Raw genomic sequence first — 14,141 nt, forward strand, 5'->3', positions numbered from 1 at the left:
TCTGCGTCCCAGAAGAGGGTTAAGAACACAAGATGGAGGAAGGCCTCTTTGTGGAGAGAGGACAGAGACTTGGCAAGGGACGACTCTGAGAAAGATAGGTACGTGCAGAGGCAGCTGCTGGAGTTAAGGCACAAGCAGACAGTCGTGCTGGAGAACATTCTGGTACTATGGTCCCACCTGTTTCCTGTAGGCTGTGGAGAGCCCGGTGTTCTGAGTAGCAGTACCCTTCTCCTGCTCCAGCTCCAGGCAATTCCCTCCATATTCCAACACACAGAGAACAGTGGATCGTGGGACCCACCTTCGCTCCTGCTACCACACGTGATAGTTTCTCCCCTCGCCATTCTACACCCCCAGGCGAGAACAGGCAGAAGCCCTGCACCTGGGCATGTTTGGGACCAGGTGATCTACTTTGGCACAGTTATGGTCCATAAAGCATGCATTGTTTATGTTGTGATTTACATTCCACTGGTTTCACATGTGCACAGTAACATGTTTTATTTGCTCTGTTTGATGTTCGATAAAGGTTATTTCTGACTAAGGTTGTGTGGTTTAGAATTGCACGCAGGCCATCAACACAATAAAATGCCCTTTCATAAATCAGTGCACACAGCATGGAAAAGCACAGTAAACTTCCATTTCATACAATCCTGCCAGTGACTAACGCACTGTGTACCCGGTGCATTTCAACGTCTGAACTCCTAGTCTTGAAGGAGGCACACTGGGCAACCTGCCCCCGTGGCCTGATGATGTGCTGGTTTGCAGAAGCAGCCTCTCAGGCTGTAACTTTCCGGAAGTCTCTGCCCCTCCGCCTCCCACCCATCAGTGAGGTGCTTTCTCTTACCCTCCCAGGCAAAATACAGCAAGCAGCTTTCACAGAAGGTAGATATTGCTCATCAGTCTCCAGCCTCATCACCAGGCTCCTGCACTTCTCTTAGCCTTCCAAACACATGCTCCGTTGTCCCTCCGCAGCGGAGTCTCCCAGGATGACGTTGGGAATCACAGCACCACTAATGCCCATAGCGGTCCTGGGAGCAAAGGTACCCTTTGTCATTGAAGAAAACAGGGCTTAGTTTCTAAGGATCTTGGCACCACAGACCTTTCCAGACACACACACACACACTCTCTCTCTCTCTCTCTCTCTCTCCCCCCCCCCCTCCCTTCCTCCCTCCCCCCTGGGTGTATTAATACTGGTGAACCTCCCACAGCGAACAGCCATGGAGAAATACCCCTTTCTATTGATGAACTCTGAGGTCTGATGTGGGGGGCAAAGAATAGGCACATGGGTCCCGCTGGTGGCCCCAATACAATTTGGGAACCCCAACAATGCAAATCCACTGGTAACTTCCTGTGTGTTTGACCCTGGGCATCAGTGCCCTCTCTAGCAATGCATCCATCCCTGACAACTGCCCCAACAGTTGATCTGCCAGCACCCAACTGGTCAGCTACCGACATGAAGTTGGAGGCAGTGAGCAAATGGTCACATGCTTCTCCAGGTCAGCGTGCCGTGGCTCCAGGGTGAGCTCTGCACAGATCTCTAGGAAAGTGGCCTTTGTCATCCTGAAATCCTGCTGCCACTCCACATCACTGCCCTTTCCCAGCTGTCGGGGCTCGTTTCCTGAGCCCAGAAACGGCCTCCTGCGAGAAGCTGGTCCAGGAAATGGCCATCCACAAGCAGCTGTTTGATTTCATCCTCCACCACTCCTCTCCCGAGATTGGCTGACTCCTAAAGTCATCCAGCTGCTGGACCGCAAATGCAAGTGGGACAACCTGTGTGTATTAACGACAGTCAGGAAGGCTGCAGGCAGCAGTGTTCCCTCCATGCCAGCTGACGACAGTTTGAAAACGGCGCTGGCTCACAAGGGACAGATGAATCGTGGGATGCCAAGAGAGGAACCATGGGAATTTGCTCCTTTGCTTCCAAGTTCTAGAATTCCAGTGGCTTCACAATGCCCTGCGATAAAAATCCCAGACTGCCCAGAGCCCAGCAGCTGCGCAATGCACCATGGAATACCCTCCCAGAACGTTGTATGCTTATTTCAAAAGCAAAACAAAAAACACAGTGCCATGTGAATGCACTGATTCCTGAGGAATTCGGATACAGCCGGCTGTGTGGACACACTTATTTCAGATGAGTTATTCCACAAAAACCTCCCTGGCTGGACAAGCCCTGAGTCAGTGTGCTCCTCCGTGCAACGTGAAGGGAGGGATCGGGGGGGAGTGGGGGTGCTGTGCTGTTAGAGAGGCTGTCTACTGCATGAGATGTGAAACTGACCACTCCAGCCTTGGTGTCCCGGGTGTATTCCATTCTGTCCCCTGCACTCCCCCTGGAGTTCGTCGGATACGGCATTGCTCCAGTCTCAAACCACGCTGCTGCCCTGGGTTCCATCCCAGAGGCGGCCGTGTTTGAACTAGTGCCTGTACGTGGATGGCTGTAAAGGCCTTGGAGAGCTGTTGGGTTGAGGAGTGCAGCATTGTGAGTAGGGGCCTTGGGACCAGGAACTCCTGAGCTCTGGCTCTGACATGCACTGCTGTGACCCCAGGTTCTAATCCGTATCTCTCTCTCGCTGGGCTTCCCTGTCTGTAAATGAATCTAATTCTGACCCACTCCTCAGGGCTGTGAAGAGGGGGAAGTGTTCAGGGGGGCATTTATACAGCACCATCTGGTACTTTATGGACAAATAAAGCCCTGCCCAAGGGTCTGGGTCTGAAATAGACACCGCATTACAAGCGGGCTTGGGGAAAGGAAGGCTCATGGCTGTGCGCACATCCTGCTAGTTCCCCCAGCATGGGGCTGTTGTCTGGAAGGTTGGGGGCTGCCACCATTGGCTCCTGCTCTTTTCCACCTCGTGACCTGAGAGCCCGTGACCCATTATGGTGATAGCGTGGTGCCACGTCTGGCTGGCTCTGAGACTCAGGCCAGTCCGCGGCTAATGGCTGCCTGCTGTTCCTTCTTGTAGGCAGCCTTCCTCGGTCAGAGGGGGCTAGTGGAGGATGACTTCCTCACCAAGGTCCTGGAGGGCATGGCGTTCGCTGGCTTTGTGACCGAGAGGGGCGCCCCATACCGAGCAATTGACCTGTTTGATGAGGTAAGAGGTGATTTGCGGGTAACTCCCCCCTTCCCTGGTTGGTCGCCCTGCACGTCTCCGTCTCTGGCACTGACAGCCTTCAGTAAATAACCAAAGGCCGCAGAGCATGTCTGAGCTCTTGCTTTCCCCTCCGAGGGACTGAGGCGTGAGCCAAAGATATCCGGGGAGCAGCCTCGGCCTGCTGGCTGCAGCGCTCCGCGTGGGCCGGGAGCAGCCGAGGAACCGCCTGAGCCGGGGCAGCCCTGGCACTAAGGAGCACAGCCAACACGGCACCCAAGCTCCCACGCAGGAGGCTGCCCCTCATGCCTCTTCTCCACCCTCAGCTGGTCGCCCATGAAGTGAAGCGGATGCGTGCCGAGGAGGGGAACAAGCAGAAAATACTGCGGCACATCAAGGAGCTGGCAGAGCAGCTCTATAAAAATGTAAGTGACGAGGGCCGGACTGTGGGGTGGGCAGGGCAAGTGGGGTGTCTGGGGGTGGAAATAAGGTGGAGGTGGGAGCCTGGCACGGGGGCAAAGCCTCCCTCTGATTAGGGTCAGGGGCCCCCACTGAAGGAGGTGCCATTCTCCCTTCACCTCTGGTGCTGCATGCCCAGTGCGGGAGCCTCTTCTCCTTGGGGTACGTTCCAGCCCTATGCCTCAACCCTCGTCTGCCGGCCACAGCTGGAGGTGGCAGAGGGGTAGATCGGTGACCGTTCTTGGAGCTGGCCCAGGTGGAATGTGGCCTTGTGGTTTGAATTGTCAACCCGTTGCCTGCCTGGTTCTCTCTGGTTTGGAGGGACTCTGCATGCATGGGTGGGCGTGGGGGGTGTTCAGAGTAATTCCTCCCCCGTGTGTCCCAACTGGTCTGGAGGATCTGGCCATCCACCCCTCCAGCCTTCAGACCGAGGGCGCTCTGCTGAGACTGCCTCTGGAGCATGACAGCACTGCCCTCTATGGCCCAGGGTCACTGTTAGACTTGCCAGGGCACTTCCCTGCTGCAGAGAGCTGAGTTCCCGACCTGCCCAGCATGTCCAGGCTCTCCCGGCCCCACGTGTACGTGGGTGGTCACTGTCTCCGTGGCTCCGGAGAGCATAGTCCAGCTGGGCCTGCGCTGGGTACTCTGCGCCTGGTGCTGGAGGGCTCCCGGTTTGTAACGTGTGGAAAGGGCTTGGCCTTGGCGCCAGGTGCAGTTCCCCAGGGACACAGCATGGCAGGTCTGTCCTGGAGAGTAACCGGCGCCCCTTGCTGGAACAGGAGAACCCATACCCCGCAGTGACGATGCACAAGGTGCAGAAGCCCACAGAAGGCTGCTACCTGCGCCTACACCAGAGGCCTTTTCCCCGCTTGGACGAGGGGACAGTCCAGTGGATCATCGACCAGGCCACTGCCAAGCTGCAGACAGCCCCGCCGGCTGTGAAGGCGGAGAAGAAGTGTATGGTGCCATCGGGACCCCCCATTGGTATGTCTCCCAGGAGGAGCATAGCCTCACGGTAAAGGGCCACGCGAAGGCGGAGCTTTGCCTCAGCACTGCCAGGCTCACAGCCTAGTATGGGCACCACTGGCCTCACCGCTGGCAGCTTGGTTGGATTTCAAAGCCTGCTGTGGGCCTGGGGTGGAGAAGGCTGCAGGGGTCCGTCAGCGAGAAAGGGCTGGAGAGATGGTTCTTACGTGTGGCTGGGATTCCCCGCAGCCATGAGCTGAGGGGGGGAAGGTGGAGGTTGGGATGTGGCCCCACTGTCAGCCCAGAGCCTTAGCCGTGAGCTGGGGGGTGGTTAACCATGTGCTGGAGCTGCTCATGCCCACAGGGAGCCTTTCAGGTGAGCTGGGGGGCTAGGCCCGAATTTGGGAGAGTGCTCCCTTTGTGTGCCCCGCTGGAGATGCACCCACAGCTCCCAATGCAGCCCCCTCAGACAGACCAGCCCAAAGTGCCTCGAATTGGGCACCCAAAGTCAGTGGACTCTTCTGAAAGGGTGAACCTAGATCTGCGGGGCCAGCATTGCTTGGGGAGGCGAGCAGCTCGCTCTGCGTCTCTACTGGTGGCTGCTCAGCTCTATTCGCTTCCGAAACAACGTGCTTTGTGTGTTAGAGTGGGAGCGGGGAGCCAGGACTGCTGGGGCCTGTTCCTGGCTAGGCCCCTGACTCGTCATGCCCTGTGGCAAACCACTGTACCTCTTCGTGCCTCAGTTTGCCTAGCTGTGAAATTGGGCTGCTGCCCAGCACTCCAGGGGTTATTGAATTGCTGGCTGTGAAGTCCTGGGCACCCCAGGGACAGAAGGCACCAGAGGGCCAGTGTTCCCATTTCCTGTATCCCCCTTGCCCTTTACCGCTAGGTCGAGTCCATGGAATCAGGAATCCTGTCCCCTGGGGATCTGTGCCGCTGGGGCCGCTCATCTCCACCGTAGCCAATTGGGCTGTCCTGTCTGCTGGAGAGGGAGCGGGGAGACCCACACGGGCGTCACAAACACACAGCCCCTGCCCTCCCAGAGCAGGACAAAGAGATGGGCTGGCTGTGCGGCTTGCCTCCCTCAGGGGAACAGGCCAGCCTCCCTCACCCGCTCCTGCAGCGTAGTGACTGGTGGCTTTTCTCCCCAGCTGCCATCATGGAGCGCAATGGCAGTGCTCTGGCCAACAGCGCCCGCCGCCTGGAGGTGGTCAGGAACTGCATCTCCTACGTCTTCGAGAACAAGATGCTAGAAGCCAAAAAGGTGAGGGCCCAGGGAGCCGGTGGTAAAGGGACGGGTGTGCGGAGAGACAGGACACCCAGCCCCTGGCTGCTCTACATCTCTGTCGTCCCATCACACAGACACTTAGAGGAGAGAGCTTCCTGCCTGTGTCCAGTCCTCCGTCTGCCTAGGCTGCCCCCCACCGCCTCACACGCTCTTCGTCAGTACGCCTCTTGCCCATCGTGCCACGGAGCCTGGCTAACAGCCCACACTGGTGAAATGTGGCAGGCAAATCTGGGATGCTGTGGCCACTGTCTGTGTCTGCCCCCACCTGGGACTGTCCTGTGGAGACGGCCAAAACAGGGGCTGGGATCCCTGGGAGCCTTGCCCAGCAGCGGGCAGTGAGTGTTCTGTGCGGCTGCATTTGACTTTCCAGGGTGTGGGTTTGCAGTGTGGGTCATTGCGGCACCAGGGGCTCAGTGTGTCACCTCTGGCTGTGCTGACTACCCCAGGGTAGTCTGCGAGTTTCCAAAGCATCAGGCCTTGCAGCGGGCACTCTATATCCTACGTCCATCGCCAGTTGCTACCAACTGCCCTCCAGCCTGTAATCCTCAGCAGGGCCTGGACTGGAAGCTTGGTCCCATCGCTCTACCCTCTGCTCTTCCTCCTGCAGCTGCTTCCAGCTGTGCTAAGGGCCATGAAGGGCCGAGCAGCCAGACACTGCCTGACTCAGGAGTTGAACCTGCATGTGCAGCAGAACAGGGCTGTACTGGACCACCAACAATTTGACTTCATTGTCCGCGTGATGAACTGCTGTTTACAGGTACCGTGCCAAGGGGCTGGCTGGAGCCGCAGCGGGACGAGGGTTCACCAGGGCTGCTGCGGTCACACCCTTGGATTCCTTTGGGGGGCTGATGCCATGTGAACGGGGTCCTCTCCGGGATGCTGGAGAAGCCGGCACAGCTCTGTCCTGGAGGGTACTTGAGGCGGAATGTGGGTGGAAGTCTACAGCTCTGGGGGCCCTGCGGTGAATGCCAGTTAACCCCTCTCCAGAGCTGTGAGGATGAGGTTTGGGGGTCTGTAGTTCTGGGGGCCTTATAGTGAATGTCCCTTTCTCCAGGGCTCTGTGCTAATCTCTTCTCTCTCTCCCTGCCCCAGGACTGCACTGCCATGGATGAGCATGGGATCGCAGCAGCACTTTTGCCACTAGTCACTGCTTTCTGCCGAGTACGTATCCGGTGCAGGCTGCGGATCCTGGCAGAAGGGCCTCGTGTCTGCCTGGCTGTAACTACGGAATGACTGCAGAGAGCGCCACTGAGCTGTGCCAGTGCAGGGGCTGGTCTCTGGGGGGGAGGGTCACCCCACAGGGGCCGGAGCGCAGGCTCCACTCTGCCTCCTGCCTCGGTCCTGTTGGGCCCAAAACCCTTTTGACTTTAACAGGTCTGAGAGGCCTTGAAAGGCTGTGGTGTGAGGAGAGATGTCAGCTCTGCAGCCGCTGGCCTAGTTCCTCCCGCCCAGGGGTAGCCACTTTGGGTACAGCTACAATGCAGTCAAAAACCCGCGCCAGCCGGGCTCACGGGGCTTGGGCTGAGGGGCTGTTTTACTGCTGTGTAGACTTCCGGCTTGGGCTGGAGTACGGGCTCTAGGACCCTGCGAGGTGGGAGGGGCCCAGAGCTCAGAAGTCTCCCCCACAAGCCCGAGTCAGCTGGCATGGGCCAGCAGTGGGTTTTTCATTGCAGTGTAGCCAGACCCTTTGTGGCAGCAGGGGCTCCCTGTCAGGGAGACATAGCAGCCATGGCTGGGCCTCTCTCAGGCGCTGCTCATCTCTGGGCTTGAGACCAGGGCTGTGGCACCCAGCTGCAGGGTGCGCAGACAGCTGGATCACAAAGGCCAGGGAGTGTTGACCTTGAGTCCCTCAGTCTCGCAGGAGCAGAGCTCAGTGTTTGCTCCCCGACAGCAGAGGTGGTTTGCTGTGGCATTAATTGGGCATGCGGAAGGAGCAGTCAGTGCAGTGTTACGTCGTGCAGGGAGGGGGCTCCGTGTATGTGGTGCCACTGGCTGGCCAAGGGCACTGTCTTTCCCAGCTAGAGCACAGCATGGGTGACCTGGGAGGGGTTGGCATACAGGAGGCATCTGCACTGAGACCCTCTCTTCTCTCTGCCCCCCCAGAAACTGAGCCCGGGCATCACGCAGTTTGCCTACAGCTGTGTGCAGGAACATGTCGTGTGGACCAACATCCAGTTCTGGGAGGCCATGTTCTACTGCGACGTGCAGAACCACATCCGAGCCCTGTACCTGGAGAGCAATGAGGAGAATCACGTGGATGAGGTGATGGGGCGGCAGGAATACCAGTCCCAGGCCGTCCTGGCCCAGCCTTCCTCGTAGCTAGTGAGGAGGCAAGAACTGGCCTGAAGGCAGGGGGTCTGGGATATGACCTGGCTTGGGGCTCCTGGGGAGAGATGGGGATAGAAGGCCCTGATGAGAGCAGGTGCTTTGTTGCAGACACTGCGGGGTGGGAGCTGGCACACGGGTTTCCTGCTCGGGCAAAGGGCTGATCTGTCCTCCTGCTCCATTAGGAGGGCAAGGAGGGGCCTCAGGAAGAGAAATCTGCCCTGGAGATTGCGTCGGAGCAGCGGAGGCTGTGGCCTACCATGAGCCAGGAGAAGCAGCAGGAGCTGATCCAGAAGGAGGAGAGCACGGTCTTCAGCCAGGCCATCCACTATGCCAACCGCATGAGCTACCTGCTGCTGCCCCTCGACACCAGCAAGAACCGGCTGCTGCGCAGCTCGGGGCTAGGCGACGTGGAGAGCGTCAGCAACAGCTTCGTCACCAACAGGTAGCTGGCTGGTGGGCTGCGCTGGGACTGGGGAGGTGTGGGAGCTACCACTGAAGGATCTGGTCGGGATGGGGGACTGAAGCTGGCATGTGCTGCCAGGACCTGGAGGAGGCAGGCTGTCCAGGTTGGGGGTGGAACTAGTGTGTTGTGTGTGTGTCCCTGGGTGCCCGGGAGAGCAAGGCTGTCGGGGGTGTGGGGGAGAGCCGGCATGTGCTGCGTGGTCGGGCTCTCTTCCAGCCGAGTCTCCCTGTGTTAGCATTGCTGGCAGCGTGGCCGAAAGCTACGACACGGAAAGCGGGTTTGAGGATGCCGAGAGCTCCGACGTGGCCAACTACGTGGTACGCTTCATCAACCGCTTCGTGGACAAGGTGTGCACGGAGAGCGGCGTCACCAACGAGCACCTGAAGGGGCTGCACATCATGATCCCTGGTAAACAGCTTGTCCAGCATGGGGTGGGGGGGGAGACACTCTGGGAGAGGGGGCTGGGTTTGTAGCCAGCGCTTTGCTGCCGTGAGTCCCCTCCAGAGCAGGGGAGGGGTGTGCTCAGGCACTGCCCACCGAGGGCTGTGCTCCCCCAGGAGGAAGTGGGGAGGCTAGCAGAGAGGCTTCAATAGGCCCGTCTTCTCAGTTTCCTGCTGTCTGGGGCCTGCAGCCGGGACGGGACGCTCCTGCCCCATAGGGTTAACTCTGCATCTCCCTTCCTCCTCAGACATCGTGCAGATGCACATAGAGACACTGGATGCTGTGCACAGGGAGAGCAAGAGGCTTCCTCCTATTCAGAAGGTCTGTACTACCTAGCTGCACAGGGGCATCCCCTCCCTTCCAGGTTGCACCCCCTACGCCCTGCACCATGGCTGAGGCAGCCTGTGGGGTGCAAAGGGGTCCCTCTGCCTGCATGGGCCTCCCTTCTGAGGCAGCTGGGCTCGGCGGGGCTGAGTCGGGAATAACCCTGTCTGCCCTGGCAGGGCGGGGGCCCAGTGGGTCTTCAGAAAGAGCTGAAGCAGCTCCATTGTGGGGCCCAGCTGCGAACCTCTCCCCACTCCCCAGCCGTCATGGCTCTGTGCGGGGGGGCTGGCCTGTCTCCCATGGCTTTCAGCCCTCCTCCTGTTTGTCCCTGCAGCCCAAGCTGCTGCGCCCCAGCCTGCTGGTGGGTGAGGAGTGTGTCATGGAAGGGCTCCGCGTGTACCTCATGCCTGACGGACGTGAAGAAGCTGCCGGAGGGAATATTGGGGGCCCCCCACTGCTCCCCGCTGAAGGAGCCATCTTCCTCACCACTTACCGCATCGTTTTCAAGGGCACCCCCACGGACCCGCTGGGTGAGGACCCTCCCTCTGCGCCATACTCTACATCCCCTGTGGCCTGGTGGGCCGGTCTCCCCACTGCTCCTCGGGGGCCTCGGGCAGATCAGCCATGGGAGGTGGAGAATTTGCCGGAACAGGGGGAATCCATCCTGGGTGGGGTTTCTGGGGCCCTGCCCTGCTGCCGACTGGACTTGGGAGTGAGGATTCTGCTGTAAGGGGCTTATCGCCTTTGCTTAACCGGAGCCTGGCGCCATTTAGAGCCAGCAGGAGTCCGGGCTGGTGAGTGGTTTTTCCCTCACCGGGGATCTGAGAATGGGCTGTGGCCAGAGGGGGGAGGGGAGGGCTCACTCAGAGTACTGTAATGGAATTGCCTTTTACAGGGGAGGGGCTGTTTGCCCATTGGTCTGGGGAGAGGTGTTTGCTGAGCAGGTCCCCCCTTTGGTCCCAGTTTTATTCGCTGGTCCCCTTATGTAGCTCCAGCTGCCTTGGGCTACAGGCTGATTCTGCCCTGGAGCAGCAAGCGCAGTCCCAGAGCTACTGGGGAGCAGCTGAGGGCAGTGTGTCCCAGCCCATCGGTGGTCTGAGCCAGTTCGAGACCCTATCCTGCATGTGACTAACGTGTCCCCTGTTCTCTCCATGGCCCCAGTGGGGGAGCAGGTGGTGGTCCGGTCCTTCCCCATTGCCTCCTTGACCAAAGAGAAGAAGATCAACGTCCAGGCCCAGGCCGATCAGTTCATCCAGAAAGAGAAGAAGATCAACGTCCCGGCCCAGGTGGATCAGTTCATCCAGGAGGTGCTGCAGCTGCGCTCATGCACGTTCCAGGTGAGACGAGCCCCCCAGCACTCCTGCCGGAAACACTCTCCAGACAGACAACTGGGCTCCATTCCCGGCTGCTGCTGGACTTCTGGGGCGAGGAGCACAGACCTCGCCAAACTGCTGTGTTGGGCCTCAGCTGGGAGATGGATCCTGCAGGCAGTTTCCCCGGAGTAGAGGGGTCACTGACCTCCTGGTCTTGTGTGGCTTTTGGGCTGCTGCATGCCTGACTGGCCAAAGGCAGCCATCCGGCCAGGTGCCTGCAGGTCCCAGAGAGTACTGTCCCCTGGCTGAGCATTGCCTGCTGGGGTCTGTAGGCTCCATTGCAGAGAGGGGGATAGAATTCGCTGTCCTGTCCTGGACCAATGGCAGTGCTAGGGTGTGATGTCTCACAAGCCCCATGTGCCCCTCAGACCTACAGAATGCTGCGCCCTGAGGGGCGTAGGACCTGAGCTAGACCCAAGCCTGTTCCAGGCATTGCTACAGCCATGGAACAAGGAGTGGGGTGTTTGCAACGTATACCCCCAGCTGATTCCTTTTCTATTGCTTATTGCACCCGTGCAGGGCTGACAGGCAGCATCTCTTCCTCCAAGGGCTCGGGGGGAGGGATTCTCACAGACCAGTCGGGTTTTCAGAAACGTTAACTGCAAGAGCCATTTGTTAAAAGCTGGTAACAAGTCTTCATAGGAGAATTCGGGGGTGGTGCGTCCGAACATGGCTGTTACCACAGGGTACATGAGAGAGAAGACGGTAACACACGGAAATCACTGAAGTGTAAATCCTTATTTCCTTTTCATGTAGGATTAACCTACTTCAGGTGGCTCTTCCTGAAGGATGTAACCGAAATGACCAAATAACATGCACAGCCTTTTCGTAGAACTCCTGGATTTCAGTGTCTTGTTCATACGAGTTCCTAGAAATATTTTAATGTAATGCAGCCGTGAAAGAGCTTGTGCACGTGGCTTTTAGAACTTTAGCATTGGCACCTTGAAACAAAAGTGTACAAGCTGATTTAACTCTGAGACACAACACATGATGATTTTTAAAACCAATGAAAATATTTTCATGACTAAACATTCTAATGCAAACAAATGAAGCACATGTTAATGTTGTGCTATTTCAAGGAACTTTGGCATACCTTGGCAGTGTGAATCAATGTAGGATTAGGTCACTTACGACACAGGTACTGAAGCGCGTAAGGCCAGTATTATCAAACACGTGTCAGGTTCATTGATGCAGCCTTGTTCCAGTTCACTGCCTTTGCGTGCTCCTGTACAAAGGAGATGTGCTGTTCTGCACTGCATCGCTGGCTGCTGCACCCTGTTGTGCAGCCACAGAATATTGCCTGCTGCTACTAGTGGCCATGACATGAGCTGTGGCACCAGACGTGTCCTCCTGTGACTGACCCAGTGTGTTTGGAGGAAGACACGACAGATTTGGGCAGCGGGCCTTTCTCCAAACTCCAGCCTGGTAGTGAGCTCTCTGTATATGGAAATAAAAAGCATCATTTCTTAGGGATAGAGCTTCTGATGACCACACGCGGGGCAGGGATGTGGGTGGACCAGGGTGGTCCTGTTGGTGTTGGGGGGCAGATCAGCCCATTTGCCTTCTCCCAGACTTCCATTCCTGCTGTGTTACATGAGAGCTGTTGACATGAGAGCCATTCGGGCTTCACGTAGCTTCGGATACTGGGTTGGAAGTTGGGGTGCAGGGAGGAGGCTGGGTTGAGGGAGAAGAGCCGCTGCAGAATGCCCGAGCGTGAGGCCTGGGGGGACGCTAGCCTGACCACCTCATGTTTCCAGTGTTCATGCAGCTCTCCTCTCCTGTGTGTATCTGGAGTGAGGACGAAGTGCCATGGATGAGTAGCCCTGTCATGCCAGCCCTGCTCCTGAGGGCGAGCTAGGTATTGAGGTGACATCTGCTCCCTGGCTGCCCCATGGAAAAACAGCTCTTTCCCTAGCAGTGTAGATCAGCCCATGATGCAATTCTGAGCCCCTTCTCAGAGCAGCGCAGGGAACCCGTCTGGGCTGCAGTTCCCTCTCCCGTCCTACCTGAGGGGCTGCTGGAACCCCAGGCAGTGGCTGACTGCAAACACATGGCCGGTTTCTATGCTTAACGGGGAGGAGGCATGTTCCTGTGGCCTGAGCACTGGGCTGGGGCCTGGGATCTCCTGAGCTCCAACTCTTGACTTATTTGACCTATAGATTGGGGTCACTGCACATCCCCTAGCTCCCAGGGGTGTTGTGCGCTCGCAGTGCTGCAGGAAATGGACCTGCCTTCATTCTAGGGCCGAAACGTCCACCTGGTTACACTGCTGCTTGGGTGTGGAGCTGGGCAGCTGGGGACATGAGCAGATCTCTCAGCCTGCCCTGGGAGCGGGGATGGCAGCACAGGGACACCGAGTAACCATCCGGTAGGGTCTGTGAAGCCACTGGGGGTGTTGGACAAAAGTAGCCATCGGTGCTGGACTGAGTGAGCAGCAAAGGGGTGAGCTGCCCTGGTGGGCTGGTCCCAGGCACATTGCTGTTGGCTCTGCCCCAGGCTGTGTGCTAAATGTGCTTCCCTTGGGGTCCCGTCCCTGACGTGGGCCGGGTGAAGGCCCTCCCCGCAGCGGCATTCTGAGCCCACTCTGCTGTCCCCACAGTTGCTGCGGATCGCCTTTGACGAAGAGGTGGCTTCAGAGAGCGCCGAGGTCTTCAGGAAGCACCTGCACAAGCTGCGCTATCCCCAGCACGTACGCGGCACCTTCGCCTTCACCGTGGGCCAGTCACCCAAGCAAGCCATGCAGCCCAAGGCCAAGGAGAAAAACCCCTCACTCAGGTATCAGCGGTTCTCTGCCCCCTCGCCGGGGAGTGGGGCCCTAGGCCACCCCATGCTGTGGTGGGACTGGGCTGCCAGGGAGCGTGGGACACAGGACATCCTTTGGGTCCCTGTTTGAAACCCCAAGGAATCTCCTCTGCCCCATCCCAAATCCAGCCGACAGAGAGCCGCTGAGCAGACTCCCTTCAGAGCCCGACCTTGCTCCTCCCTTACCAGCCAGAAGGCTTACTGTTGAGCAAAGCAACGGCATTCTTGGTAGCTGACCTTGCCTCTCCAGGACTGGGGTCTTGGCTCACTGGCTCCAAAGCTTTCCCAGCCCAGGGACAAGAGGCCAGGAACAGGCTGCAGTCACGTGCCTCGACTCCTGGCCTGGGCTCTCAGAGGCAGCGGGTCCAGCCCCGAGCAGAAGGGAAGGGGGCGGCGCAGGGATCCCTTCTCAAATCTGTGAAGCAGTAGCATTGGCTGTCGGGAATCCCCTTGCTGGTCTAATCCCAGCCCTGCAGGAGGGTGGCAGCACTGGGGATGAGATGACCCTGTGCATGATGGGGCCCCGTGTCGTGCCACCCACGTTCTGTAACTAGCAAGTGCTGTAGCTGCTGGTGGTCTGGTTGCTGCTGCGTTGGGCTTGGTGCTCTGTGACG

The 14,141-nt window shown here is 58.3% G+C and overlaps 1 protein-coding gene across 11 annotated transcripts in view; it reads left to right on the forward strand.

Annotated features, from left to right (window-relative positions):
• Positions 1 to 14,141, forward strand: part of SBF1 (SET binding factor 1) — a gene marked incomplete at its 5' end in the record, with an annotated part of 63,856 nt that overhangs the window by 33,801 nt on the left and 15,914 nt on the right. For 10 of the 11 annotated variants that reach the window (XM_034763132.1, XM_034763175.1, XM_034763183.1 and 7 more), the window contains 13 exon segments: positions 2,958 to 3,086; positions 3,410 to 3,508; positions 4,322 to 4,526; positions 5,660 to 5,772; positions 6,404 to 6,553; positions 6,889 to 6,957; positions 7,900 to 8,058; positions 8,316 to 8,566; positions 8,823 to 8,995; positions 9,276 to 9,349; positions 9,687 to 9,882; positions 10,514 to 10,689; positions 13,325 to 13,500. In XM_034763132.1, coding sequence (XP_034619023.1) covers positions 2,958 to 3,086; positions 3,410 to 3,508; positions 4,322 to 4,526; positions 5,660 to 5,772; positions 6,404 to 6,553; positions 6,889 to 6,957; positions 7,900 to 8,058; positions 8,316 to 8,566; positions 8,823 to 8,995; positions 9,276 to 9,349; positions 9,687 to 9,882; positions 10,514 to 10,689; positions 13,325 to 13,500 — 1,970 coding nt within the window. 11 annotated transcript variants of the gene reach the window in all.

Source organism: Trachemys scripta, chromosome 1, assembly GCF_013100865.1.
Source record: "Trachemys scripta elegans isolate TJP31775 chromosome 1, CAS_Tse_1.0, whole genome shotgun sequence".
NCBI lineage: Eukaryota > Metazoa > Chordata > Testudines > Emydidae > Trachemys > Trachemys scripta.